The sequence below is a fragment of the Bubalus kerabau genome, chromosome 2 (genome assembly GCF_029407905.1).
Source record: "Bubalus kerabau isolate K-KA32 ecotype Philippines breed swamp buffalo chromosome 2, PCC_UOA_SB_1v2, whole genome shotgun sequence".
Classification (NCBI taxonomy): Eukaryota; Metazoa; Chordata; class Mammalia; order Artiodactyla; family Bovidae; genus Bubalus; species Bubalus kerabau.
Genome location: NC_073625.1, coordinates 119,303,768 through 119,330,497, shown reverse-complemented (window position 1 = coordinate 119,330,497; position 26,730 = coordinate 119,303,768). Strand labels below are relative to the sequence as shown.

General features: G+C 41.2%; 1 protein-coding gene across 1 annotated transcript; it reads right to left on the bottom strand.

The window, feature by feature from the left end:
* Positions 1–3,519: 3,519 nt before the first annotated feature.
* LSG1 (large 60S subunit nuclear export GTPase 1) lies at positions 3,520–26,597 on the bottom strand. The gene is made up of 14 exons (XM_055568651.1): positions 26,331–26,597; positions 24,800–24,926; positions 23,512–23,632; positions 23,245–23,331; positions 22,657–22,743; positions 18,389–18,449; positions 17,049–17,225; positions 11,336–11,731; positions 10,788–10,889; positions 10,489–10,641; positions 9,935–10,049; positions 7,645–7,724; positions 5,512–5,685; positions 3,520–3,977 (listed from the first exon to the last, which is right to left on the bottom strand). Exons 1-14 carry the CDS (start codon positions 26,427–26,429, stop codon positions 3,798–3,800), a joined length of 1,959 nt encoding a protein of 652 aa, XP_055424626.1. The 5' UTR covers positions 26,430–26,597; the 3' UTR covers positions 3,520–3,797.
* Between the last annotated feature and the right edge of the window lie 133 nt (positions 26,598–26,730).

Here is a 26,730-nt window from a genome sequence, read left to right as displayed (position 1 = left end):
TTGGCTACCCCAGGTCTTAGTTGCAGCACACAAGACCTTTGATCTTTGTTGCAGCATGCAGGGTCTTTAGTTGAGGCATGTGGGATCTAGTTCCCTGATCCAGCATTGGGAGTGTGGAGTCTTAGCCACTGCATCCCTCAGGAAGTCCCTAAAGAATGCATTTTGAAATACTGGCCCCATTGTGGAAAAACTGGAGACGAGATTGAAGTGATAGGATTGTTAAGGTCCTGAGTTCTATTTAGAACTTTGCCATCAACACACTGTACGATCTTGTTTTTAATAAAACATTAAAAAATTTTATTTAGGGTCTACCGAGTGGATCACAATAAACTGGAAAATTTGGAAAGAAATGGGAATACCAGACCACCTGACCTGCCTCTTGAGAAACCTATATGCAGGTCAGGAAGCAACAGATAGAACTGGACATGGAACAACAGACTGGTTCCAAATAGGAAAAGGAGTACGTCAAGGCTGTATATTGTCACCCTGCTTATTTAACTTATATGCAGACTACATCATGAGAAACGCTGGGCTGGAAGAAGCACAAGCTGGAATCAAGATTGCCGGGAGAAATATCAATAACCTCAGATATGCAGATGACATCACCCTTATGGCAGAAAGTGAAGAGGAACTAAAAAGCCTCTTGATGAAAGTGAAAGAGGAGAGTGAAAAAGTTGGCTTAAAGCTCAACATTCAGAAAACGAAGATCATGGCATCCGGTCCCATCACTTCATGGGAAATAGATGGGGAAACAGTGGAAACAGTGTCAGACTTTATTTTTTTGGGCTCCAAAAATCACTGCAGATGGTGACTGCAGCCATGAAATTAAAAGACACTTACTCCTTGGAAGGAAAGTTATGATCAACCTGGATAGCGTATTCAAAAGCAGAGACATTACTTTGCCAACAAACGTCTGTCTAGTCAAGGCTATGGTTTTTCCAGTGGTCATGTATGGATGTGAGAGTTGGACTGTGAACAAAGCTGAGCACCAAAGAATTGATGCTTTTGAACTGTGGTGTTGGAGAAGACTCTGGAGAGTCCCTTGGACTGCAAGGAGATCCAACCAGTCCATTCTGAAGATCAGCCCTGGGATTTCTTTGGAAGGAATGATGCTAAAGCTGAAACTCCAGTACTTTGGCCACTTCATGTGAAAAGTTGACTCATCGGAAAAGACTCTGATGCTGGGAGGGATTGGGGACAGGAGGAGAAGGGGACGACAGAAGATGAGATGGCTGGATGGCATCACCGACTCAATGGACGTGAGTCTGAGTGAACTCTGGGAGTTGGTGATGGACAGGGAGGCCTGGCGTGCTGTGATTCATGGGGTTGCAAAGAGTTGGACATGACTGAGCGACTGAACTGAACTGAGTGAGCACTTTTTGCTAACATAATGCCTTAAAAAAAAAAAAATCAATCATTTTGTTGTTGCTTTGGCCATGCCATGCATTATGTGAGATGTTGCCCCACAAAGGATAGAACTCATGGCCCCTGTAGTGGAATTGGAGTCTTAACCACAGGACCAGGTAAGTCTTCATTTTTAAATTGCTCAAAATGGTGGTTGTTACCTTTTTATAACTGGAGACTTTTGAAAGCACTATCTTTCCTTTCTGTATGGCCTCTCACCCTCAATTAGTATACAGTACAATGAACACAACAGACAACAAATGGCTGTAAATGGTGGAAATTCAAAAAATTTCCTCACTTCTCCACAAAGACTGAAGAGGGGAAAGGGCTAATAAATTAACAAGGTAGCACTTGGATTTCTGGACTGCTATTAATTTTTCCCTGTGTATCCATGAAGAAAACATTGTTATTGGTTTCTTGACAAAAACTTTACTTCCTTCTAATTTCCTGAAAGTAAACAGATGACAGATGTATAGCAGGTTCTGCTTTAAAAGGATGGTATGTTCCCTGTAAGAAAAGACTTCAAAACAATAAAATGATACTGACTGCCCTTCGAAAATCTCAAAATACTAACCTCTACAAGGGTGGGCATACTATTTACAAATTTCAAGTTTGCTTAATAAGACATATTCCAGGCAGAAGCGAAAGTGAAGACAGAAATTCCCTTTCAGGATGTCCTAGTTTGGGTTCCTCAGACTCTAAGCAAAGGTTCAGTTAGTTTATTTGGGAGGCAACTCCATGAAGCAGAAGTGAGGAAGCAGCGAAAGTGAGAAGGATAGGGAGAAGAGCAAGGAAAGGTGAGTTAACAAGACAGTTTAACCTCGGGCAAACAGGGCTCAGTTCCACTAAGGATCTTGTGAGAAACCAGAATGTGCGTGCTGCGTGACAGGAAGCTGGGGTACTTACCAGCCGGCCCCCACTCCTTACTGGTTGGGGGTTACTCTGCGGGGGTTCAACCTCCTGCCCTTCCAAGCTGCCCTTTGTGTAGGCTGAGCAAGCTCCTGGGGTGCAGGAAAAGTCCTCAGGTGGGAAAGCAGGGAACACAGGGCTTGTGGCAAGCTGTCAGCCTGTACAGGAACCGGGCTGCAGGCAGGCAGATGCCATTTGACACTGAGGGCTGTGGAGTGTGTGTGTGTGTGTGGGGCGGGGCATCTGCAGACACATCCATCTCTTACATGCTGTACTTGCTAGAAAGCTGAGTCCGATACTATTGACAGTTGTTATCCACTCATGAACGTCTGACTTGTCAAAGGTACATCTCTAGAAATGCCCTCCTATTTATGCTTGATTTTCCACAAAGGTGCCCAAACAACTACATGGGAGAAGACTAACCTTTTCAATAAATGGTACTGGGTCTACTGGATATGCACATGTAAAAGAATTAAGCTGATCCATTTCCTGACTCACACTATGTACAAAAGTGAACTCTGGTCCAGAGACCTGAATTTAAGAGTTAAAACCCTAAAACTCTTCAGGAAAAAAATGAGTATATCCTAGTAATCTTGCATTTGGCAATACTTTGCTTCTAACACCAAATCACAAGCAACCAAAGAAAAAAGATAAATTTAGACTTCATCAAAATAGAAAAGTTGGTCAATGAGTATTTGTTAAATTGGTGAATAAAAAATTTTAAATTCCCCAGATAGAACACATTTTCAAATATACCAGATATATTACGGTCAGTTAAAGGCAAGTCTTCTTAACTGTGAATTCATGAACTTTGGGGTCTATGAATCTCTGGATACATTTTGCATATTTGTGTAGGTGGTAATGCACATTTTTCTGGAAAAAGTGTCCATAACTTCCATTAAATTTCCAAAACCATCTATGACACAAAAAAACACATGCTCCCCTCTCTGGGGTGGACACTCAAATCTTCAGTAGGTCATGCTCTCCACAGGCTTTAAAACTCACCCGTGTCAAACCCCGTTCTAAGATCTGATATGCCTTCTGCCATATCAGGGGCGTAAGCTGGGTATGTGTGTGAGGTTAAGTATCACAAATTTAATCATGTACTAAAAAATCCAGCCATGTTTCAGCAAATTAAAATCATTTAAAGAATGTGAAATGTCCAAATAGCAATAAATCTATATGAGCCAATAAAAAACCCACAAGTAGCAACTGAACTTTAATATCTTTCCCCAAAATTCCCAATTTATAAATTACTCTGCATCTGTGTATATATTTACACAAATATACATCATAAATTCCCTCATCATAAATTCAGCCTTTCACAGGAGCAGGGTTCTGGGAATCTGAGACAACTGCTAGTCTGAGCTGGTGCTCTAAGGAGCCCCTTGGTCTTAACAGCGGCTGCTGTGTGTGCATCACAAGGGTCCAGCCTGTAGCACCAGGATGCACAGCAAAGGTGCCAGTTTCGTTGCAGTCCAAGTTCACGTATCCAGGTGCTTATAGAGTCTGCGGCTTTTCTCTTTTTTATTTCTGTTGCCATGTTTTTTCCAGGGCTTCCTGGCCCCCCTCTCAGAGCTCACAGCAGCAGCTGTCGCCAAGCCACTCCCAGGCTTGTAGCCCATCACAGCCTGGACTCCTCTGGTCAGAGCTCTCACATTTTCCTAGGGAATAAGGCAAGATATTAATGGCGGTGTCAGCAGTCTCCTTCAGAGGATACGCACAGAATTGTTTGTGGAGAACTCCAGGATAGTGGACTTCCATTTCTCACTGCTCTTCTTTCTCTCCCCATTCCCGAAATAAGTTTCTCAGAGTTTTGTCTTCAATTCATTCTGCCTTCAACTTTTGTTTAGTCCCATGGCTTCAAACACCATCTATACCAATATTTGTAATACCAGCTATTTTCTGGAAATCTCTCTTGATATAAAAATTCTACTTGTGCAAGTCAGTTAGTTAGAAGCTGACTCTACATTCTTTATTTCGGCCAGTGGCATAAGAAGCTGCTCAGCCCCCAAGATGACACACTCCGTCTTATCTGTCACAACAGTTAGGCGCTGAGTTCCGTGGACTCCAGTCTCTAGAACTTTGTACATCCTCCCCTCTTATCCATCCCCACTGCTTTAACCCAATGAACCCAGGTGTTCATTGGCTTTTACTGGACCACTGCAAGACTCGTTGAGTCCAGAGTCCACACTTCTATCAGAGTTCTCTAATCTGTATCTCTCTAAGTCCTGTCCTCACAGATCTCTGAAGGCCCCTTGCAGACTGGGGAATCAAATCCATATTCCTTCCAATGGCACACAGGGTCACCTGCAACATGGGTTCGGTGCTGATAAAACCCACACTCCCATATCTTTTTGCCTCTGTTCATTTACTCCTTCTACCTGGAAATTTCATCACTTCTTCCCACTGACACATTTTTATTTGTTTCTCAAAGCCTAGCTTAAATATCATTACCCTTCTGTAGTCTGGAAAGGATGTGGAGGTATTAGAACCCTCATAAATTGCTGGTGGGAATGTATTATGGTGTAGCCACTTTGGAAGATAGTCTGGCAGCTACTCAGAAGGTTAAACATAGAGCAATTTCAATGACCCAGCAATCTTACTCCAAAGTATACACCCAAGAGAAATGAAATACATGTAAACAGAAAAACCTTCACGTGAATGTACACAGCAGCTGTATTTATAATCCACAAAAAGTGGAAACAACCCAAATATCCATCAACTGACAAATGAATAAACAAAATGTGGTATATTCCATTTAATGGAATATTATTTGACAATAAAAAGCAAAAGAAGTACGGATATGTGAATGAACCCTGAAGCTGTTAGGCTTCGATAAAGAAGCCAGCCACAAAGGATCATACAGTACATGATCCCATTTATATGAAATGTCCAGAATAATCTATTTATAGAGAAAGTGGATGACTGGTTGGAAGTGGCTAGTGGAAGTGGGGAATGGGGAGTGAATGTTAATGGGTACAAGGTCTCCTTCTGGAGTGATAAAATGTTCTAAAATTAGATGGTGGTGACGGTTAACACAACTCTGTGAATATACCATAAACTATTAAATCATATATTTTAATAGGGTGAATTCAATGATATGCAAATGACATTTCAATAAAGCTGTTACTAAATAAAGCTGTTCAATAAAGTGTATTGGATCAGAAGTTAAAAGAAAAACTTAAAAAAACTCACCTGATGGAAAAAAGCTTTGTCCACCACATTTTCAATCTGATGTACCTTTTTATTCCTAACCACCTGCAGTTTTATTTCCCCACCATTCACTTTTTTCTCCAGGAGTCGCTGGTGTTGGTACTGAAAGGTCACAGGATCTCTGCCAGGAGGAGGATGACAGTACAGGAGTTTACCCTGCAGAGATAACACATGTGGTAACAGCACATCCTCAGAGCACCTGTGTGAAGTTCACAGAGGTGGCCTCTCCCCAGGGCACACTGATGGAACTTTCGTTCTTTTGACAGCCGAGATGAGTTCTGGTCACTGCAAACACCCAGACGACGATCCTTAGTGTTCTAGAGGCCTCACTCCTTCCATAGTCCTAACTTAGAATGTAACCTTTCTTCTCTGTGCCCCTCTTTATCTTGTTTAATGTATTCCTCAGTACAAGTACGTGATTATATTGGGTTGGCCAAAAAGTTGTTTGGGGTTTTTCTGTACCATCTTATGTAAAAACCTGAACAAACTTTTTAGCCAATCCAAAACTTAATGTGGTAGTTGGGGGTTTAGTCACTCCGTTGTGAACAACTCTTTGCATCCCCATGGACTGTAGCCGACCAGAATCCTCTGTCCAAGGGATTTCCTAGGCAAGAATACTGGAGTGGGTTGCCATTTCCTTCTCCAGGGCAATCTGCTGACCCAGGGATTGAACTGCATCTCTTGCTTTGCAGGCAGTCTCCTGCACTGTAGGTGGATTCTTCCCTGACTGAGTCATCAGGGAAGCCCTATACTTAATGTATTTTCCGAAACAAAAGCCAGGATGCAGTTGGACAGTGTGGCTGCACTAATGGGGACTCTGGCCCTAATGCCGTTGTTCGCTGGGCGCCAAGTTTCCTCTTCCTACCATGTGTTCTCTGAAGACTGTGCTGTGTTTTAACTCATTTCCCCCATCCTCTACCTAAACAGCATATTAAAAAGCAGATATCACTTTGCCGACAAAGGTCCGTCTAGTCAAAGCTATGGTTTTTCCAGTAGTCATGTATGGGTGTGAGAGTTGGATCATAAAGAAGGCTGAGCTTTGAAGAACTGATACTTTCGAACTGTGATGCTAGAGAAGATTCTTGAAGAGTTCCTTGGACAGCAGGGAGATCAAATCAGTCAATACTTAAGGAAACCAACCCTGAATATTCATTGGAAGGACTGTGCTGGAGTTGAAGCGTCAATACTTTGGTCACCTGATGTAAAGAACTGACTCATTGGAAAAGACCCTGATGCTGGGAAAGGGGGTGAAAGAGGATGAGATGGCTGGATAGCATCAGAGACTCAATGGACATGAGTTTGAGCAAACTCCAGGAGATGGTGAAGGACACGGAAACCTGGCGTGCTGCAGTCCATGGCGTTGCAAAGAGTCGGACACAACTGAGTGACTGAACACAACAACCACCCCATCCTTCACAGATTGACAAATGGCAAAGAATAATTAATAAATAATTCATCCATACAAGTATTCTATTAACTATTTTCTTCCTAAATTAAGAAAAAAAAGAACACGGCTGTCCTCTTTCACTTCTGTGCCCCAAAGCCCACTGTGACACACTGAGCAGAGGAGGGAATGAAGCGGCCCTCACAGCCGGCTATTACGAGCCTCCTGGAATACTTCTTGTGGAAAGAAGCAGCTTACCACTATTGCTAATAAAAACTACTGGGGCTAACTTTACACTAGGCACTGAGCTAAGTGGTGTTTGTGTATATGGGGGTGTCTGTCTCCAACTCATATACGCCATTCTCATTTATCTCCCATAATAATCTCATGAGATAGGTACTATGAACTCCTATTTTGCTGATAAGAAAAACCCAAAACTTACTATGTCCTCACTGTAACAGGAAAATAATAGCTCACAGACTTACATACTTTATCACCTTTACTGATAACAGATATTCAGAGATGTTCATGTATTTCGTATCATGTCAGTCCTTTCTATGTTTTATATGATGCTGGCTCCCCTGGATCAAGAGTATAATTCCAGTTATAAAACAGTATCAAAGAGAAAATATCTCCTTTATAACCCAGCTGGTTGCCATTACCCTAAACACAGGCAATGGAAAAAGACCTACGTACTTATCCGAGAGGAACAAGAGGCCAGGTTCACTTACGTTGACATAGTCCTTCAGGATGTAGCGCGCAGATCGAGGCTGGTCCGGCTGTCCACGTGCTGTCATGAATCCTCGCATACCTATGAGGGGAAATGAATTTTGTAAAACCTAAGTTAGAAGACACTGTAACAAAGAAACTTGAGGTTAATGGAAATCTAGCCTTTTCTATTACTACACTGCATTCTTATGCTACCTTAAAAAAAAATCAATTAACAATGTAGAAAATATTTTGGTTAGCATTACAAATATATCTGATAATCCAGGACCGACTATACTGGTACATCTGATCTTTTGACAAACACCTAGCAACATGTTGTGACAGACACGTTCAGCCTCTCTCTACTCTACTTATTTCTTTGATCTCTTTGATTTTAAACACTGATCCAAGGAGACTACTTGTAGAATGCTACGTTGTCATTATAAGCAAAACCAAAAGTAACAGATCAAGTTTTCTTATTTAATGACATACCTACACTTTTTTCAGTTTCCCAAACATACAACAAAGATCCCTTTAATACTAATCCAATTAGAAGGGAGCAACAGAGCAGAGCTGATAATAACACAGGCTTTAGCGGACAGGTTCAAAACCCAGCTCCTCCTACTAGCCCTATGTCGTTGGGTCCTTTAGTTTAGAAGAAAGCAGTTACAACTATACACAAAGATACCTTTGAAGGAGGATGAAAATCTAAAAATTAAAAAAAAAATTATAGGAAAACAGCTTTTCCCAAGTAAAACACGAAACTAAACTAAACTAAAACAACGAAACTAAAAACGGAACAAAACTGACTTCTATGGGGCTAAAGAAAATATACATCAGGAAAAACATTTGAAACATAGGTGGCAAAGAATTGCTACAAATCATTAAGACACAAATGATGCATAGAAAAAAGTGATTCTTAGAAGATAAAATGGTTAACAAATACATGGACAGATGATGGATTGTACTAGTATTTTAAGAATGTTTAGGCATGTGTTTTTACAAACTGGCTTTGTCCTCACTTTTTGATTTACCAGAGAGAATTAGATGAAAAATTTGAAAAGACTCATATTACTTTCAGTTTTATCTGGATATCAAACCAGATGGAAAGTCTGATACAAAGTCTACTTTTCCCCATCTTTCAGGCCAGCAGAAGGGCGAGATGGATTAGGAAAGAAACCTAGGTTCTCACTGAGGCTATGCCACTGACCAGACACCACCTTAGGCAAGTCATTTCATGCTCAGAGTTCAGATTACTTGTTGTAAGGAAAGGGAGAGGCGAGATGGGGAAATCCTTCAGACCCCTTCTTGTCCTATGCTTTTGTGACTATACTAGTCTTACCACAAGTGCTTAGTATCCATCCTCTTTAAAATATCTCAACTAAGGCAACAATTCAAGGTCTCATTTAACTGTGGTTTATATCAAATCACCTTTCTCTGCCAGGAAACACTCAAATAACCTGAACTCTTTCCTGGCTGAGGGCAATTTCTTGAAAGGCAAGATACATATACATGGAAACTTTTTAACACTGGTATTTCTTTAGGTAGATACAGGTCTCTCCAGATTAAAGTTTGTGTTTAAGATGAGTAAATCACAGTCAATTGAAGAAATGACAAAGATAATTCTCATGTGTGTGTATGCTAAGTTGCTTCAGTCATGTCTGACTCTGTGCAACTCTATGGACTACAACCTGCTGGGCTCCTCTGTCCATGGGATTCTCCAGGCAAGAATACTGGAGTGGGTTGCCATGCCCGCCTCCAGGGGATCTTCCCAACTGAGGGACTGAATCCTCATCTCTCATGTCTTTTGCACTGGCAGGCAGGTTCTTTACCACTACCACCACCTGGAAAGTTTCTACATGGAACTCCCATGAAGAAAAGCCAACAGAGCCTCAGATCAGAACCCCTACGTCTACACTTGGGTCCAAGGCCTCCTACAGGGAAGGGCCTGAAACCACAAAAGCCTGGGAAGACACGTCTCCCAGGCACCGATTTCTACGATTAAAACCTGGGGAAGAGGCAAGGAATATAGCACACCTCCTTCTCTAACTCTAAAAAGCACCTAACATGAAATAAAATACCATTCAGGCAGCAGCCGGCTCCCCTTCCTTTACTGCCAGACCCCAAAACCACTACCAAGTCAGCTACCTGGAGGCTACTCCGCAGGAAAGACCAACAGGACCACAAAAATATCACCCTGAAAGATGACAAAATGCTAAGGGAAAATTCTGAATTTGTATCTTTGCAGGGTACTTCTATCAGTAATTATATTGTTATTTTTTTGTTCACATTTTAAAATAAATCACCACTTACATCCATAAGCCGTCAGCAGCTCTTCTGATGTTGGAGGTCGCTGGGGATCTTCATCCTCTCTAGGCTTTATGATGTCAATGCCATATGTAGCTTCTAAAACATGTCTTGGAATATTCTGGCAAACATAAGCTTGTCAAGGAATCTACTTCTCTGAACTGACCCTCCTCCTCCTCCCCATGGCATCTTCTAACAACAGTGTATTTCAGCACCATGGTGACAAAAAACTTTCCACCTCTCCTAAGAAGTATGATTATTTTTAATTTTAAAAGACTTTCAGTCCCTCTTTTAAAAAAAGCCTTATGCACCAAATGTATGCACCTCCAAATGTATCCTTTAAAAATATTATCTCTGAAACAGACTTTAAGATGACAAATTTTTACCTAAATACACTACAGATTTGTGAGATAATCCTAATTCAGAGATAAATCACACAATCTTTGTTTCTAATCCTTACAATTATGTAAGGAGCGATTATTTTTCCCTCCCCTGTTTAATTACCCAGATTTTTCTGAAGCTCCAATATACACAGAACAACCACAATTTTGGCATAGCACCAAGGATATTAGTGATACAGGTGGGACATGGTCTCTCATCTGGTCAATTGGGAGGATTCCACTGCAAATCATCTCGGCTTTGGTAGAGACAAAGGAGGGCATCACCAGGCCTGGGCAGTCACACAGGCAGAGGCCAGGTTCTACATAGAGAGTCTGAAGGACAAGTAAGGGGGTTAGGCTGGGCACACGGCACAGGAAGGGGAAGAAGAGCAGCACATGAGCGGCAAAGAACTCCAGAAAATACTCAGAGGGAGGAACTGTCTGAGGAGTAAATGCAGAGGCTGATGCTGTGGAAATACCTGAAAATGCTTGGTGTGGCCAGGCGTAGCAGACACAGATACCTTCTTGTTGCCTAGGATGGTGTTGATTGTTGAACTCTTACCAACGTTTGGATAGCCCACCTAGAAGGGAGTCAGACGGAATGTCTACAGTAAAAGTTGGCAATCTTCACAGGATGCCAAAAACCCACCCTATCTAAAAAGCCTGCATCACAGGATGCCAGAAGCCTACCCTACCTAAAGGAAAGAACACTGGATCAGAGGGCAGAAGACAACCTTAAAAGTTTGCATTCTGGTATATCTTGTAAGTCACGAATCATGTAGGGATTAACTGGGAGACTGCAGAAGGTAACTAATACGAAGAGGGGTGTAACCAGTTTAAGCCTTGAGAAAGTTCATTCTTTGAGCTGGGCTTTGACTGTCACACATGGCCTGCTCCCACGACGCCCATGGGCAACAAGAAGTCTTCAGTGTTCCCTGTGACACCAGGGCCTGACTGGTCTCTGGGGTTCCAGTGCAGTGGGAATACAGACCCTCATGAATCAATTTTATGACATATCTCATCTTACCAGTCCAACAGTAAGTTGTCCATCCTTCACCTTCTTTCCAGAGTGCAGCTGCTTAAAGACCTCGAGCAATTCCTGCTTTGATACCAAGTGACTAAAATTGTGTATTTGCCTCCTTTGTGGGGTGTTCCTTCCTTGAGCCTCAGAATCCACAGTATGGCCCTCCTTGCAGTTCTGGCCACAGGCTTCCTCATCAGGGCTGCTGCTGTCTTCCAAACACGTCTGCCAGTCCTCCTCCTCCTCCTGACAGTCCTCATACTCGCTCTCATCTTCTTCACTACTGGCAGCTTCACCAAGTGAAAGATGTTCAGTCTCTTTGTGTAGAATTTCAGCTTCGTCGCAACTGGAGTTTTCAAACTGGGCTGTGATAGCTTCTCCAGTGTCTCTGTTTACTTCTTCCTGATGAAATAACAGAAACCACATAAGTTCAGAAGTGTGTAACAACTGCACTTTTCACTCTGGTGAAAACACTCAGAGTTGGTTATCTAAGATGAACAGAGGACAAAAAACATTATGAAGAAGAGGAAAGGTGACAGACGAGATAACATGAGAATATAACTGAACTATCAACAGTGGTGCCCTCTAGAGGTGGACCTTCACATCACACATTTTTGTTACTTGAACTTTGAACAAATAACATCTATTATTTTTCTAACAGATAACTCTTGTCTAAGGCCATACTACCCTGAATACCTTGATCTTGTCTAATAGATAACTCTTTTATCTATTAAAAAGAGAGTAAGAATTTAGAAAAGCCTGTGTCAAGCTGATTTCCTTGGCAGTACTTTTGCAATGGACTGTAGAATAAAATAAAAGCATTCTCATTAACAGTAAAACAGTTAACATTCTCTTCTCTGCACAAAGCAAGATGGGTATGCTGCTGCTGCTGCTGCTAAGTCACTTCAGTCATGTCCGACTCTGTGCGACCCCATAGACGGCAGTCCACCAGGCTCCCCCGTCCCTGGGATTCTCCAGGCAAGAACACTGGAGTGGGTTGCCATTTCCTTCTCCAATGCATGAAAGTGAAAACTGAAAGTGAAGTCGATCAGTCATGTCTGACTCTTCGCAACCCCATGGACTGCAGCCTACCAGGCTCCTCCATCCATGGGATTTTCCAGGCAAGAGTACTGGAGTGGGGTGCCATTTTATAATTAATATATATTTGCATTTTCAAAGACAGTGATTTTCATAGTTAAGGAAACTCTTCTTTTATAACTGCCTTTAATAAATCATAGCACCACAGAGCACAGGTCCCTGTGTGTGAAATATGAGAGCAACAAAAGAATGCTGTGCATGGAAATTATTCACCAAACAATGATTTTTTTTTTTTTGAAACAGACTGGTAAAAATCATTTACAATTCATGGGTATATTAATCCTTCTGGATGAATTACAAGTTGGAATCAAGATTGCCAGGAGAAATAACAAACTCAAATATGCATATGATACCACTTTAATCACAGAAAGTGAAGAGGAACTGAAGAGCTTCTTGATGAGGGTAAAAGAGAAGAGTGAAAAAACTGGCTTAAAACTCAACATTCAAAAACTAAGATCATGTCATCTGGTCCCATCACTTCATGGCAAATAGATGGGGAAAAATGTAAACAGCGACAGACTTTATTTTCTTGGGTTCCAAAATAACTGCGACAGTGACTGCAGCCATAAAATTCAAAGATACTTGCTCCTTGAAAGAAAAGCTATGACTAACCTAGACAGTATATTAAAAAGAAGAGACATTACTTTGCCGACAAAGGTCTGTACAGTCAAAGCTATGGTTTTTTTTCCAGTAGTCATGTATGGATGTGAGAGTTAAACCATAAAGAAGGCTGAGCATCAAAGAATTGATGCTTTTGAACTGTGGTGTTGGAGAAGACTCTTGAGAGTCCCCTGGACAGCAAGGAGATCAAATCAGTCAGTACTCAAGGAAATCAGTCCTAAATATTCATTGGAAGGACTGATGCTGAAGCTAAAACTCCAATACCCTGGCCACCTGATATGAAGAACTGACATACTGGAAAAGGCCTTGATGCTGGGGAAGACAGAAGGCAGGAGAAGGGGACGACAGAGGATGAGATGGTTGGATGGCATTATCGACTTAATGGACATGAATTTGAGCAAACTCCAGGAGATAGTAAAGGACACGGAAGCCTGGCACGCTGCAGTCCATGAGACCACAAAGAATTGGACATGACTTAGCAACTTAACAACAATCATTCTGAATTCTTATGGATAATAAAGCAGAAATACAACAATTTACAGTATTACCAATTCTTATCAATAAGGATGAACTGATTTAGATTTAGAAATGATGCAAACCTATCATTTCCAAATAATCTACAGGAGAGGGCATGATGAACTCAGTTAAATAGGTATCCTACATTTTAGGGAAGAAACAAAGTCAGGGAGAAGAGGTATGATTTCACTGTCATTTCAGGCGACTCAAAAAGAAACTTGGAATTGGAAGCAATTTCTATAATGAATGTCAAGAAGTCACTGTGTACTATTCGGAATCATTTAAAAGTATGAAAGAGATAGAACACAAGAATGCGAACTGAACATGGGTATGTACTAGGAAAACTAAGGCTTGAAGCAGTTTAGGTTCAGGAAAAATGATAAAGACAACAAAAGGACTTTGCAGTAGTTACATCAAAAATTGAAAGAAGGGACCAATTGAAAAAGTATATACAGGTCCCTTGCTAAGACTAGCCAGTGAGGCACTCTCCACCCCCTTCTAATGTCTATGTCAGAAGCTTTATCTGTCCCTTTTTCACTTTAATAAAACTCTGCTACACACACACCAAAAAAAAAAAAAAAAGAAAGAAAGAAGGGAAAAGTCCATCTTTTAGGGAACACAGTGCAATTTAACAAATGGTCAAGAGAAAACAAAAGTACTCAATTAAAAAAAAGTCTCATTAAAAAAAAAATAAGAATGGTTAAACCACCATGGCTGCTGCTGCTGCTAAGTCGCTTCAGTCGTGTCCAGCTCTGTGAGACCCCAGAGACGGCAGCCCACCAGGCTGCTCTGTCCCTGGGATTCTCCAGGCAAGAACACTGGAGTGGGTTGCCATTTCCTTCTCCAAAAAACCATGGAGAAAGAACCAAACTTCAGATAGGTGAAAAAATAGTGAATATCTATTTTTAATAAGTTCATGCTTGATATTCAAATGACAGATGTGATTAGATATGATATCACAACAGTAGCTGGTAACAAACTGGAAAATCGTGAACAGAGATTTTCGAAGGCTTAGGAAGAATAAATAGGGTTCAACTTCTAAAAAGGAAGAAAGAATATCTTCCATAAACCAAACACTGGTAATCCAGTCTGACAGGGAATCAATTCCACAAGTTAGCTGACAATCAGCAACAGGAGGCAGCAGATTCCCTGAGAACAGATCCTGCAAACAAATTCCATTTCCCTTGGGAATCTACTCCTTGATTGTCAGTTCAGGGAATAGCACAGATGTAAAAACTGATCCTTTCCCCATTTTTAACAGGGCCACTGGGTTGGTGTATCAGGGCTGAGTGATATATTGATAAATAATTATTCAGCACTGCAACTAGACACCAACTTCTAGGAAGGATTTGAAACAAGAGAAGCCATGGTGAAGAGGACAGCCTATGAAGCCAGATTGCCCAAGGATTACAAGCACTTACACTCTTTCTGGAGAAGATGAAATAAAATACAGAAAGTACTCAGAATAGCAGTGCCTGCTAAGAACAGGTTTTCTGTGGGTTAGCTTTTATTAACAACAGTAATAGCACAATAACTACTTTTATAGCCTTTCAAATACATCTTAAATGCTTGGTACACCTGTGCTTATTAAGTCCACGAAAGGTCACAGAACTCTGTCCTTGGCCCCAGACTACTCAACAGCGTTATCAATGAACATTAAGAATACACAGAAGGGCCAACACAAAATCTGCAGATGATTCAACGCTGGAAGAAGAGAAAAGCAAATGACACATCCAAAATGAATTCTACCTTGTCCGCAAACCACTAATATTTAGGAGTTACATGTCCTAAGCTGAGCTAAAAATAAAGTGAAAAACTTTCCCCACATGTAAAGATTGATGAGCTCTGCTTGGTAAAATCTTATCTTTTAAATAATGAGTTGGCCAAAAAGTTCATATAGATTTTTCCCTTAAGGTAGTACGGGAAAACCAGAACAAACTTTTTGGCCAACCCAATATTTGAGGGATATGGTTGTTCATAGGTTTAATGAGCCAAAAGCATAAGCTCCTTTGAAAGGAGGTGAATTAACAAAAACTCTGAATTCCTGAGAGTATCCTGATTACAAGAAATAAGAACACATGCCCTGAGCAAACCACATCTGAAAGACCATACTCGATCAGTGGCCACCCATTTTAGGTGCTCTCCTGACTCAGGAGGAGAGGCCCTCAGCGTGAGGAGTGTGCTGGAGGACAGGTCTATAGGGAGCAGCAAAGCAGAAAAATGTATCTTCTGCAGAAGAGAGAACACAGGGAGAAAGTAAGAGGCCTTAGATCAAAGTCAGGAGAGCTGAGCCTCATTGGACTGAATGAAGAACTTTCACCCTGGAGAGAAAAATAATGAGACATCTGGTATGTATGGCTGCAGACAGTATGTGACTGTCTGCCAGGGAGGTGGAGGGAAGAAGTCCTTCACAGAGGTAGAGCTCACTAACTTGTGAGCTCACCAACAAGAAGGGGTTGTATTCAGAGCACCCAGCTCAGGCCACTAACTAGTCAGCTGCTGCTGCTGCTAAGTCGCTTCAGTCATGTCCGACTCTGTGTGACCCCATAGACGGCAGTCCACCAGGCTCCCCCGTCCCTGGGATTCTCCAGGCAAGAACACTGGAGTGGGTTGCCATTTCCTTCTCCAATGCACGAAAAGTGAAAGTGAAGTCGCTCAGTCGTGTCAGACTCCTAGTGACCCCATGGACTGCAGCCTACCAGGCTCCTCCATCCATGGGATTTTCCAGGCAAGAGTACTGGAGTGGGGTGCCATTGAACTAGTCAGCAATGGCTGATAAATAGAGGTGAGACAAAAGGAGGTGGACAAGACAAGATATGACTTTAAGTCTCTTTCAGCTCCAAGATGTTATTGCTAAGTTCTTTCCATAGCTGGTTATCATTAATTTTTATTAGAAAATAACTTAAACTGTTTCTATCAAAACTGGGTTAAAACACATGGTGTATCTTAATTTAGTATTACCTCATTTCTTTGTTTTCAAAATAAAGTCAAAAGAGATTCTAGTTGAGTCCAGAGAAGTTATTACATTCAGCTGTATCTGAATTGTGGTTTTGACTGCTCTTAAAAGTAACTGTGAAGTCATTAGGAAACATCCTATACAACTTTCTGCCTAACATTTAAAAAAATTGTGTGTCTTCAGAGAAAGCAACTTTGCGACTCACTTTTCTGTAAGTCATCATACTACCCTACTGCTGCTGCTGCTGCTGAGTCACTTCAGTTGTGTCCAACTCTGTGCGACCCCATAGACGGCAGCCCACCAGGCCTCTCCGTCCCTGGGATTCTCCAGGCAAAAACACTGGAGTAGGGTGCCATTTCCTTCTCCAATGCAGGAAAATGAAAGTGAAAGTGAAGTTGCTCAGTCATGTCTGACTATCCTACTAAAATAAAGCCCCACAAATCAACAATATGAAAAAACAAACAAAACGCACTTAACAGAAACCGAAACCTTCCTCCCTGAAGCCCAACCTGAAGAAGTCCCAGTTACCTTAGAGTTACCCATCAGCTTAATGGCTTCAGCCAAAGCTGACCAGAAGATGACCTTCACGTTTTCTTTTTCGAAGAATTCAGCCCAGGCACTCCGCTGCTTGGCAGTCAACAAGTCTGCCTTATTTATCAGAATAACATTCTCCTTGCTGTCATCAATGGTTTTCACATAACATTCCTAGGCAAGACAAGGATATTCAGATATTTCTCCAAATGGGGAAAAATTTGGCTAATTATACTGAAGACCCCCTTCCCCCAGTAGCTATTACTAAAAGGTCTTACGGTCCCCAGTTTTAAAAGTCCTAATACAAAAGATTTTTAATCATGGTACATTCTATGGATCCTTTCAGCAGGCTTTGAAAAGAAGTTAGGTCACATATACTTACAATCACATAAAAAACTAAAGGGTACATGCTGATGTATGGAAAAACCAAAACAATATTGTGCAGTAATTAGCCTCTAATTAAAATATATAAATTTAACTTAAAAACAAAACAAAACAAAAGGGTAAAAAAGAAATGCTTTCCTGCCCTGTTCTTATTTCTTTATACAGTTTCTTTTAAGCAAAAATAAAGAACTGCTGATTTGTCAGTCAGCAAGAACTATTTTCAAGCCAAATGATGACAGCCAATAATAATCTTACCTTTTATTACAAAAAATATTTTTGAAGTCTAAAAGGAAAATAAGACCCAGTGATTAAATTAACTCCCAAGCATAGCTTTCCATTAGGAAATACCCTAAAAATATTGAAAGCTGAATTAGTAAGAGTTTCCCTATTTTGAATTTTGCTATTCACCAGTAGATTTTAAAATAATGGTTCTACTATGGTCCTCAAACAGAAGTAGGAATACTTCATGTGTGTTCAGTCTTATTAATTCAAAGCCTGTATCGCCTCATTTCTAGTGCTCCTCACACCTTAATGATGACCCCTGCAGTATTTTACAAACTTAGATCATTTGTAGAATACCACAGAAGGTAGTAACTATGGTGTGAGAAGAGAAAGCTTAGTAGGATGAAGGGACTAGGCATATGCCAAACTCAGCAAAATGCTACTTCATTTACTGTCTCTTCAAAAATGAGAAACATTGGCAGATGCCTCTGAACAAAGTGGCTTCTAAACTAAAACTTAGAAAGTTCAAGTGTTTGTGCATTCCTGCAGATGGAAACAACTCTGAAGAAAACATCTGTCTAAAGGGCACCACTATGCAAGCTCCTGGCCTTGGAAGAAGTGGGGGCCGGACAGGGTGCAAAGGCTGGCCCAGAGCCACCGCTGTCGGTCACACGGTTCTCCCACTGCTGCTCCAAGGACTTTAAGTTTGAATCTTGTCACGTTTTACTTACCAAATCCTCACACCTAAACAGGAGCGGATTTCGAGCATCTACTATCTGGACCACGATATCACTGAAAAACAAATGGGAGACGCCAATCACTGTGAAGTGAAAGGAAACAGTATTGAGAGCAGACATTCTCCATGTCAGGCACTGATATAGTTAACTTTCAATGGGCACAATTATCCCCAGTTTATATGTGAAGAAGCTGAAGCTTGGAACAGCTAAATGGTCTATTCAAAGTCACAAGGTACTAAGTGATGGAGCTTGAAGGGGAACTCAAGCACTCTGGACCAGAGATCATGCTGTAATCATAACATTTTCCTGCTCTCAATATGCTAAAATTTTTAACTATACCTTCTAGTCATCTCTCCTGGAAAGATTAAAGAGTTATTTCAAAGACTTCAACCCACGGTAAGGTCTACTGTATGCTCAGCACCCAGTCTACACTTGTGTTAAGAAGGCCTCAAAAAGCCCTGATACATCACCCGATCACAGCTGCCACTATAACCCTCACTGAAACCCTTCTGACATGTAGCAGATCATCATCCACCAGTTTCAAGAATGTGCTTAAATGCAAAGATTCAAAACAGCAAAGTATCAACTGAAGTTGCCACGGTGAAGCAGGAAATGATGAATCCAACCCCTTTCATCACACAGAAGATGATGGAGCAATGTGAAAACTTTCTGCGCAGACCGCAAGTCCCTCGAACTCCTCACAAAGGTAGCGGGGACCAGCAGGCCAGCACTGTACAAATAAATACTGCACTTCTCTGGTAGGATCCTCCCTGCCCTCAGCCTCTGCGGCTAGGACACTGTGACCACCGCTGGGAGGGAACAAGCTGCACATGTGCCAGCACCTTCTAATAGTCTTCCCAATCCATGTCCGGTTCACTCTTCCTCAAGTAACTGCTATGCAACTATGCTGAACACCAAGGAAATGTGTTAAATCAAGGCTACCATTCAGGGTAGAGCTTTTGACAAATCTGGGTTTGCATTTTCCTTCAGAATAAATTCCCAGCATAATCTTGTGAGTAAAGGAACTCACAGACTTGCTAATTTCTGACAAGATGCTTAAAAAGTTCTCTAGTTAAGTGGGTCCTAGTATTTCCTTCTTTAAGGTAATAACTACTGCTTTCCAACTGTAAGGATTTAACAGTAAATGCAAAAACGACTGCAAAAAACGGACAAAGTCTAATGAACCAAAGTCCATAAACATTACGTCTACCTGCCAAACAGGCAGAAAGAATAACCAGCTTAGACACGCCAGTAAGAGGACAAGTTTAAGATGGCATGCTTTGTGTACTGAATTAAGATGCAGGGCAAAGTGCCAGTTACATGCTGGGAAGGCTTGATGCAACGCAACGGAAATGCCCTGTCTGACCAGAAGCAGCATTCTGCCCTCCGTACCTCAGTGGTTTCCTGCATTTCAATGAAATGTCATACACCAAATCCTTTCTGATAACTATTCTTGAACTTAAAGAGGCAGATGACACAGCTAGCCTGTTATCAAACAGGAGACATCTGCCGCTTTACAGAACATATCAGTAAATATTTCCTGTTAAGAGACACAGCAGGAGTCACTTTAATGATATTTTTATGTAATTCAGATCCACTTTCATGTGATAGAGCAACAGAACAAGTGATGCTGTAATCCAATTGAAGCTACAAGTTTCAACAGGTCCAGGCTTACTCTGGGGAAACAAACAGCTTATTTAGGGGCATAAAAAATAAGGGCCTTTCCGTTAAACATGGAAGAATTCATATGGTTACCTTTGTTCCCTCTCAAAACCTACAAAAATGAAAGTAAAGGCTGGAACTCATTAGGACAAAAAGAAAGAGCAACTTAGAAAGTTAGTCAATGAGAGGCAGGCCTGTTCACACTCCAGAGCTCCGAGAAAGCTCAGGATCAGAAGCATCAGATGCAGCTTTTGAGACAAGGGCAAGGTGTGGGGCTAAAATCACTCTGAACAGGGAGTGATTAGGTCCATTCCCTTGTTCCATTCAGCCAGGTGGCCACACTTCACCTCACAGCCCCTCAGCTCCCTATCCCAATGGCAGAAGCCAGGCTTTATTGTGGAGAAGATGAACCTGAGAGGCTCCAGAACTAAGACCTCAAGCATAGGAGAAGGTGGGAAAGAGATGCCATACTGAAGAGAGGAGGATTAACGTAAGTCAACATATACCCCAAATGGTGCAAAGGCCCAGCCCCCGTGTAGTATATTATCACCTTTACCCCATTCCTGGCAGACGAAAGTGCTTCTCTTTGAGAAACTGACTGATTCTAGGGAAAACACCCATAGATACGAACATCTTAGGGTATCCCAACCAAATAAAATTGATCTCTGCTTAGTCACCACACAGAGAAGTTCAGCTGGTGGCAAAATCACCCAAACAGAAGTTCGTCAATCAGCTTTGTAACACTTTGTTTTCTTAAATATGAACAGATGGCAAACATCACTGGATACCTGTGGAGAGCCTCTTACACAAGTCAGAAACCAGAATAAACAGGGAAAAAAAGAAATATGGAAAAAGACAGACAATATATGAAATAGGAGAAAATCTAGAATTAAAAAATAAACTAAGAGTGTGCAGATGGGGGCATTCCCTCAAGGTAGAAGTTTCAATATTTCACATTGTTATCAATTCTCTTTGGAAAATAAGAAAGCGCATTTTCAGCAATATACATCCTAACTGCATGAAGGAGAGATCAGTCCACGTCAGTCCCCAAAAGAACCATAATGGGTCTTCCTAAGCCCCATTCAAACCTAGGTCAATCTAAGGTCTGCATGGAGCCTGGCAATTAGCAGCAACCTTCCCCTTCCTTCCGGAGAAGGCAATGGCACCCCACTCCAGTACTCTTGCCTGGAAAATCCCATGGATGGAGGAGCCTGGAAGGCTGCAGTCCATGGGGTCGCTGAAGGTTGGACACAACTGAGCGACTTCACTTTCTCACTTTTTTTTTCACTTTCATGCATTGGAGAAGGAAACGGCAACCCACTCCAGTGTTCTTGCCTGGAGAATCCCAGGAACGGGGAAGCCTGGTGGGCTGCCGTCTATGGGGTCGCACAGAGTTGGACATGACTGAAGTGACTTAGCATAGCATCCCCTTCCTTTAGGCTTGGAGATTTGCCTTAATATTCTCACCTCCTCACATCCCAGCCCAAAGACCCTCTCTACCCAAGGGAGCAAGATGGGCTGGAGGCATGTAAATGACTTTTAAGAAAAAGAGATAATTCATGTTATCATAAAATTCATCCTTTTAAAGGTATACAATTTAGTGGTTTTTAATACAGCCACAAAGTTGTATAACTATCACCACTAATTCCAGAGCATTTTAATCACCCTAAAAAGAAATGTGACTTTTACCAATTTAATCCAAGCCCTTTTTCTTGGTAATAATGCTAAATGTGCTAATATTCTTTCCCAAGAATCCCAGTGAAAGCATCCTGTTTCCTAACGTTCTCACTGGGTGTATTTTATAGATTAAACACACACACCCCTGCTCCCCGAAGGCTTATTGTTAAAAGCATCATTTCAAATATAAGGTTAATTTAAGGGGTCCTTATAAATAACTCATACACTCTTTTGACAAAAATAAAAACCCTTTAGCAATAACAAAGAATGAGACTGAAGAAAGCTGATTCATCAATTTCTAACCATCAGGACATGGCAATGATCGAAAATCTCCCATTCTCAACTTGCCAAAGTCATTCTCTTATTTTCAAATCCCAGTTGAAACACATCACTTCTAAATTCCCCCAATACTACTAACTGTTCCTTCGGCTCTGACTTGGCCCGTGATCCTTCATCTGTAACACAGCAGGACTCACACTCCATCTTGTATTTTACTAGTATTTCGTCTACTTAGTGCAAGGATTGCATTTCATCTATCTGTGTGTCCCTGGTGTTTGACCCCTCCCCAAAACACATTTGCTCTCTGCAAGCAGACACCAATCCTTTTTCACACCTGTATTTTCCATGTTACTAGTATGAATTTGTATACATTTGCTGAAATAACTATAGGTGGTTCACAACTCATCTTACAGAAAACAATCATTAAGTTTATCGATGTGTTTTATTAATAACAACCCCCCCCCATATTTTAAAAGAAATGTAGGACCACAGTTTCAGTTTTTATAATAATTCTCAGTAGCCCTTTGTATAGCTTGATCCTGTTCCCTTAACCCCTCCCTGGGCTCACAAACATATATAACATGCAAATCTAATACAACACCATCACCACATCCTTCTTACACCAGAAGAAAATGGTAATCTACCTTCTCTCAATCACTCTCCAGAGTTGGCGCCAAAAGTCCAAATTTCTTTCAAATGGTGTCAATATCAGGTTTTGTTCCTCTTCCAACCTGGTTTTAGAATGAGAAGTTTATCTTTCTGCTAGATTTTGATAGTTAGGTTTCAAGTGATATAAATACTCAAATTCATTGCATTAAAAAATAAGCATGCAAATATTAATTGTCAAATGATTTTTATATCCTTTCTGTTGAGTTAATATGTAAATCAAATTTAAATTTTCTACTTAAGCTTTTAAGTCCTAGAGGTTTATCCATCACACTGGAAGAAGGCTCCAGGGAGCTGCGATCAACTCCAGAGTGACAAATGGTGGGAGAAGGATATGAAAAGGAGAAAAGGCCAGGAATGCAGCAATGAACTTACAACCTTTGTGCAAGGAAACACATGCACAAAGCAATGTGACTTGCACACACACACTAATTTGCACTTATAAGATGAAATCTACCATTTCTCTTTAAAAGAATAAAGCCTTAAAAATGCAAACAGCAATGCAAGGACATCAACATGCCTAACTTAAAAGTTCAAGAAAATTCTTCATGGAGGTGAACACTCACCAGACAAGCTGACGTCTCCATTCTAGAAAGTTATCTTTCTCTGCCTGTTTGAGTTCTTCTGGGCTAGTTTTTTGGTCCCACTTTGGTCTGAAACAATCATTAAAAAAAAAAAAAAAAAATCCACATGAGTTACCAAAACAGAATAGGATAACTGGATTTAATAACGGCAGTTGAGAAAAGAAAGCAGAAAAAAGTGAACACCAAATAAAAAATTTTACATTTAGTGGTTTTGTTATGCCTTTTAATATACATTTTTACTCAACTCACCTCCTTGGTATACACAGGAACTGTTTGTTTTCTTCATGGAGTTTCTTAATTCTCTGGTTCTCCTCAAAAGATAGTAGTCCAGTTCTAGCCTCAGGAGGCACAAATTTAATATTAAGCTTCTCTATCCATAGGGGGGAAAAAAAAAGTACTGCTATTTAAGAGGCGGTGAATTCATTACTTAGAATACTAAAAATATGAGCACCTAAAACAGAATTTAAGCTTTCTTGATTTACATAGATTCCCCTAACCTAAAAAAAAAGAAAAGATCTTTACTAAATGTTTCAAAAGGTCAACCACTTTTTCCAGTACTGATTTTTATAAAACTCCATATGCTAAATGCATTTCTTGGAACCAGAAACAACAGAAATGGGAAGCGATTGCAAATATTCATTACAACCAATCTCCTCATTGTACCCATGGAGAATAATTATAAGCCAAAGGGACTGAGGGGAAAAGCAAAGTTCAGCAAGGAGACACACTCCAGTCAAACTGGTGAGCTACTACAAAGCTAGAATTTACATAAAACATTTATAAACATTCACAATTAAGCTGTACAAGAATTTAAAGGAATAAAAAAACACCCAGTATATGTATAAACCAGAGGCCTCTGCTCTAGGCTCTATCCCCCGAAGCTGCTCCAAGCCTCTCTACTGCACCTCTCCACACAGCCACCTAGTCTCCGGGGCAGGTGACTCCAGTGAGATAAGCACTTGGGAGCCAGCTACACTTCTTACCCAAATGCCAAGAGGAGGTCCAATTCAAGGATAACAGGTCATCTTCAGCAATGGTTCTCTTGATCTTTAGGCAAAGACGGCAATCCACTACCCTCATGCGAACATCAATACTGGACGGTCCAGTCACCATTCTCATCATGTCCTCCTCAACCACCAGTCAGAACACACACCCCTCTAACCCCATGCTTGATCATTTTTTGACATTAATTTCTCCTTCCAATGGAGACCTCCTACCCAATGTTCCCACTTAATATGGGAACTTACTCACCATAATGTTAACTGGTCTCTTCCCTGATGAGAGACTGAGTTTCTCGAATTTGACATGACAGATAACCACAGATGCTTTTTAGAGCTGAATTTTAAAACCGTGGCACATTTTGTACCTCCCTGTTGAATTCAACTGACCCTTCCGCACTGCTCCTGGGATATCTGCCTTTGGGTTAAAAACAGCTCCCTAAGAGTTTAGGAAGATTGGCAAAACACCCCCAAGTAGACTTACTTGTATCTAGTCAGCAAAGACAGAAATGCGTTGGAGGCACTCAGCAACAACTTACCAGCTACAAACTCTGTTCCTGCAAGTTCCGCAGTGGCAAGGAAGTCATCCAGGGAACTCTGTTCAGTCACGGACTGAAGATTAAGTCGACCCCAATCATAGCCATCGTTGAGCTCACTTGTGTGTAGCTATGAGTAAAACATACGAGGGTAAGACAGCTGCCTTCTTCTGCTCTTCACATCCAAATAAACGCTATGTTCTCAAAAAACCATTCTATGGCCTTGAGGGTGGTGTTAGCTCTTTTAGTCAACACTAGTAACAGTTAACATTTAAATGAGCACTTTCTTACCTCATAAGAGTTATTTTCCTTTTACTTTATTTAATTTTCAAAATCTTTTGAAATAAACTTCGTATCTCTATCAGGATTAAACTGGAGAGAATAAATTGCCTATAGTCATAAGCTAATAAGTGGCAGAGGTATTTGAATCTAAATTCATAAACCATATACTCTGGTTCTGGCAGCCACTGTTGGTCAACTTTTTTAGACAGACACCCACAGTAAGCAATACACTTCAGATAGTGACTTAAATGCTGTGAGATGTTGTGTACCATTCAGTATAGTAAAGTGAAAACAGAAGAATCCTGAAAGTTACCTTTATTACATTCCACACAACGTGGTATTTTCTTGAGTTTTATTCTGTGGGGTGAAAAGCTTGGCTAGTTGCCACTTACTGTTCTGATTCCAGACACACCTCAGTTTGATAAGATAAACACCATCCTAAGCTACATGCTCTGTACAGGTACAAATAAATGAAAAAAACTGAAGGTTAAAAGGCTAGGTGGTTTGCCCAAAGGCCACAGAATCAGCATAAATCAGGGAAAGGATCAGAATCCAGTTCTTTACTGAGAACTTTGTGAAATCTCAAACACTTCGAGGAATGAATGTCAAAATGACAATTACAAATCAATCAAACCACTTCATTCGCTCTTCAAGGATCCTAAAGCTATGACCGTTTCCAGGCCCAGGAAGCTACTAGGCCCGCCAAACTTTGGAGAAATGCTGTCCAGTTCTGAGTAATACCACTAGGGAATAAAAAAAAGTGAAGCACGAATCTGAGTTATTTTGTACTTCTGCTACCAACCAGCGGCTCTTGGAGGATCAATTCTTTAGAAAAATGAATACAACAAGAAGTAGTTTTTGCGTCATTCCTGTGAGGAAACTTCCAAATGCTTCCACGGCCTACAGGATAAATATCAAACTTTTGCCCTTGTTTCTGCCCTGGTTTTCAACATCCCACTCCGACCTCATCACATTAGCCTCCACCTATGGGCCCTGTGTCTTGCTAGGAGGGCCTGTTCACCCGTCTGGTCGATTCTAACGGTCTTGAGCATTTGCGCATTTCAGTATCCGAGAGGGGCTGGGGGTGGGCCTAGAACGGATCCCCGCCGTTACCGGGGAGCAACTGTATTCATCCCTAGAAACCCTACTTTGGCATCATTTCCTTTGGAATATTTCCCTGAGAACCCTGACCGTAAATTTCGCAGCGTTCAGACTCACAACTAGGCAGAAAGGCTGAGAAAGACGTTTTTACCCATGAGTCAGTGTGGCGGTGGCTACGGCTCCGTTGAACTTGCTGGCGGATAAGAGCCCGGCCAAGGGTTCCACCCTCTGGCGCTCTTCTCCGACCCATGCTTATCCAGAAGACGAACGAAAAGCAGCAAGCAAGAGTCACACCAGTTTGCTGGGTATTCAGGAGCGCGATCTCCGGAAGTGACGTGTAGGCGAGCCGAAGTGGTTAAGGCCCGAAATCGCAGGGACAGAATAACTTGCCTCAAATCTCCACTTATATATCTCACACTTGCCACTACGATAGAAAGTAAATGCAAAAAGTGGCCTCAGAGCTTAATTTTCAATATATATTCCTAACAATATCTCAAAGTTGGATAGGGCGACTAGATTACGCGAATGGTACCTTCTAAATTTGTGCGTCG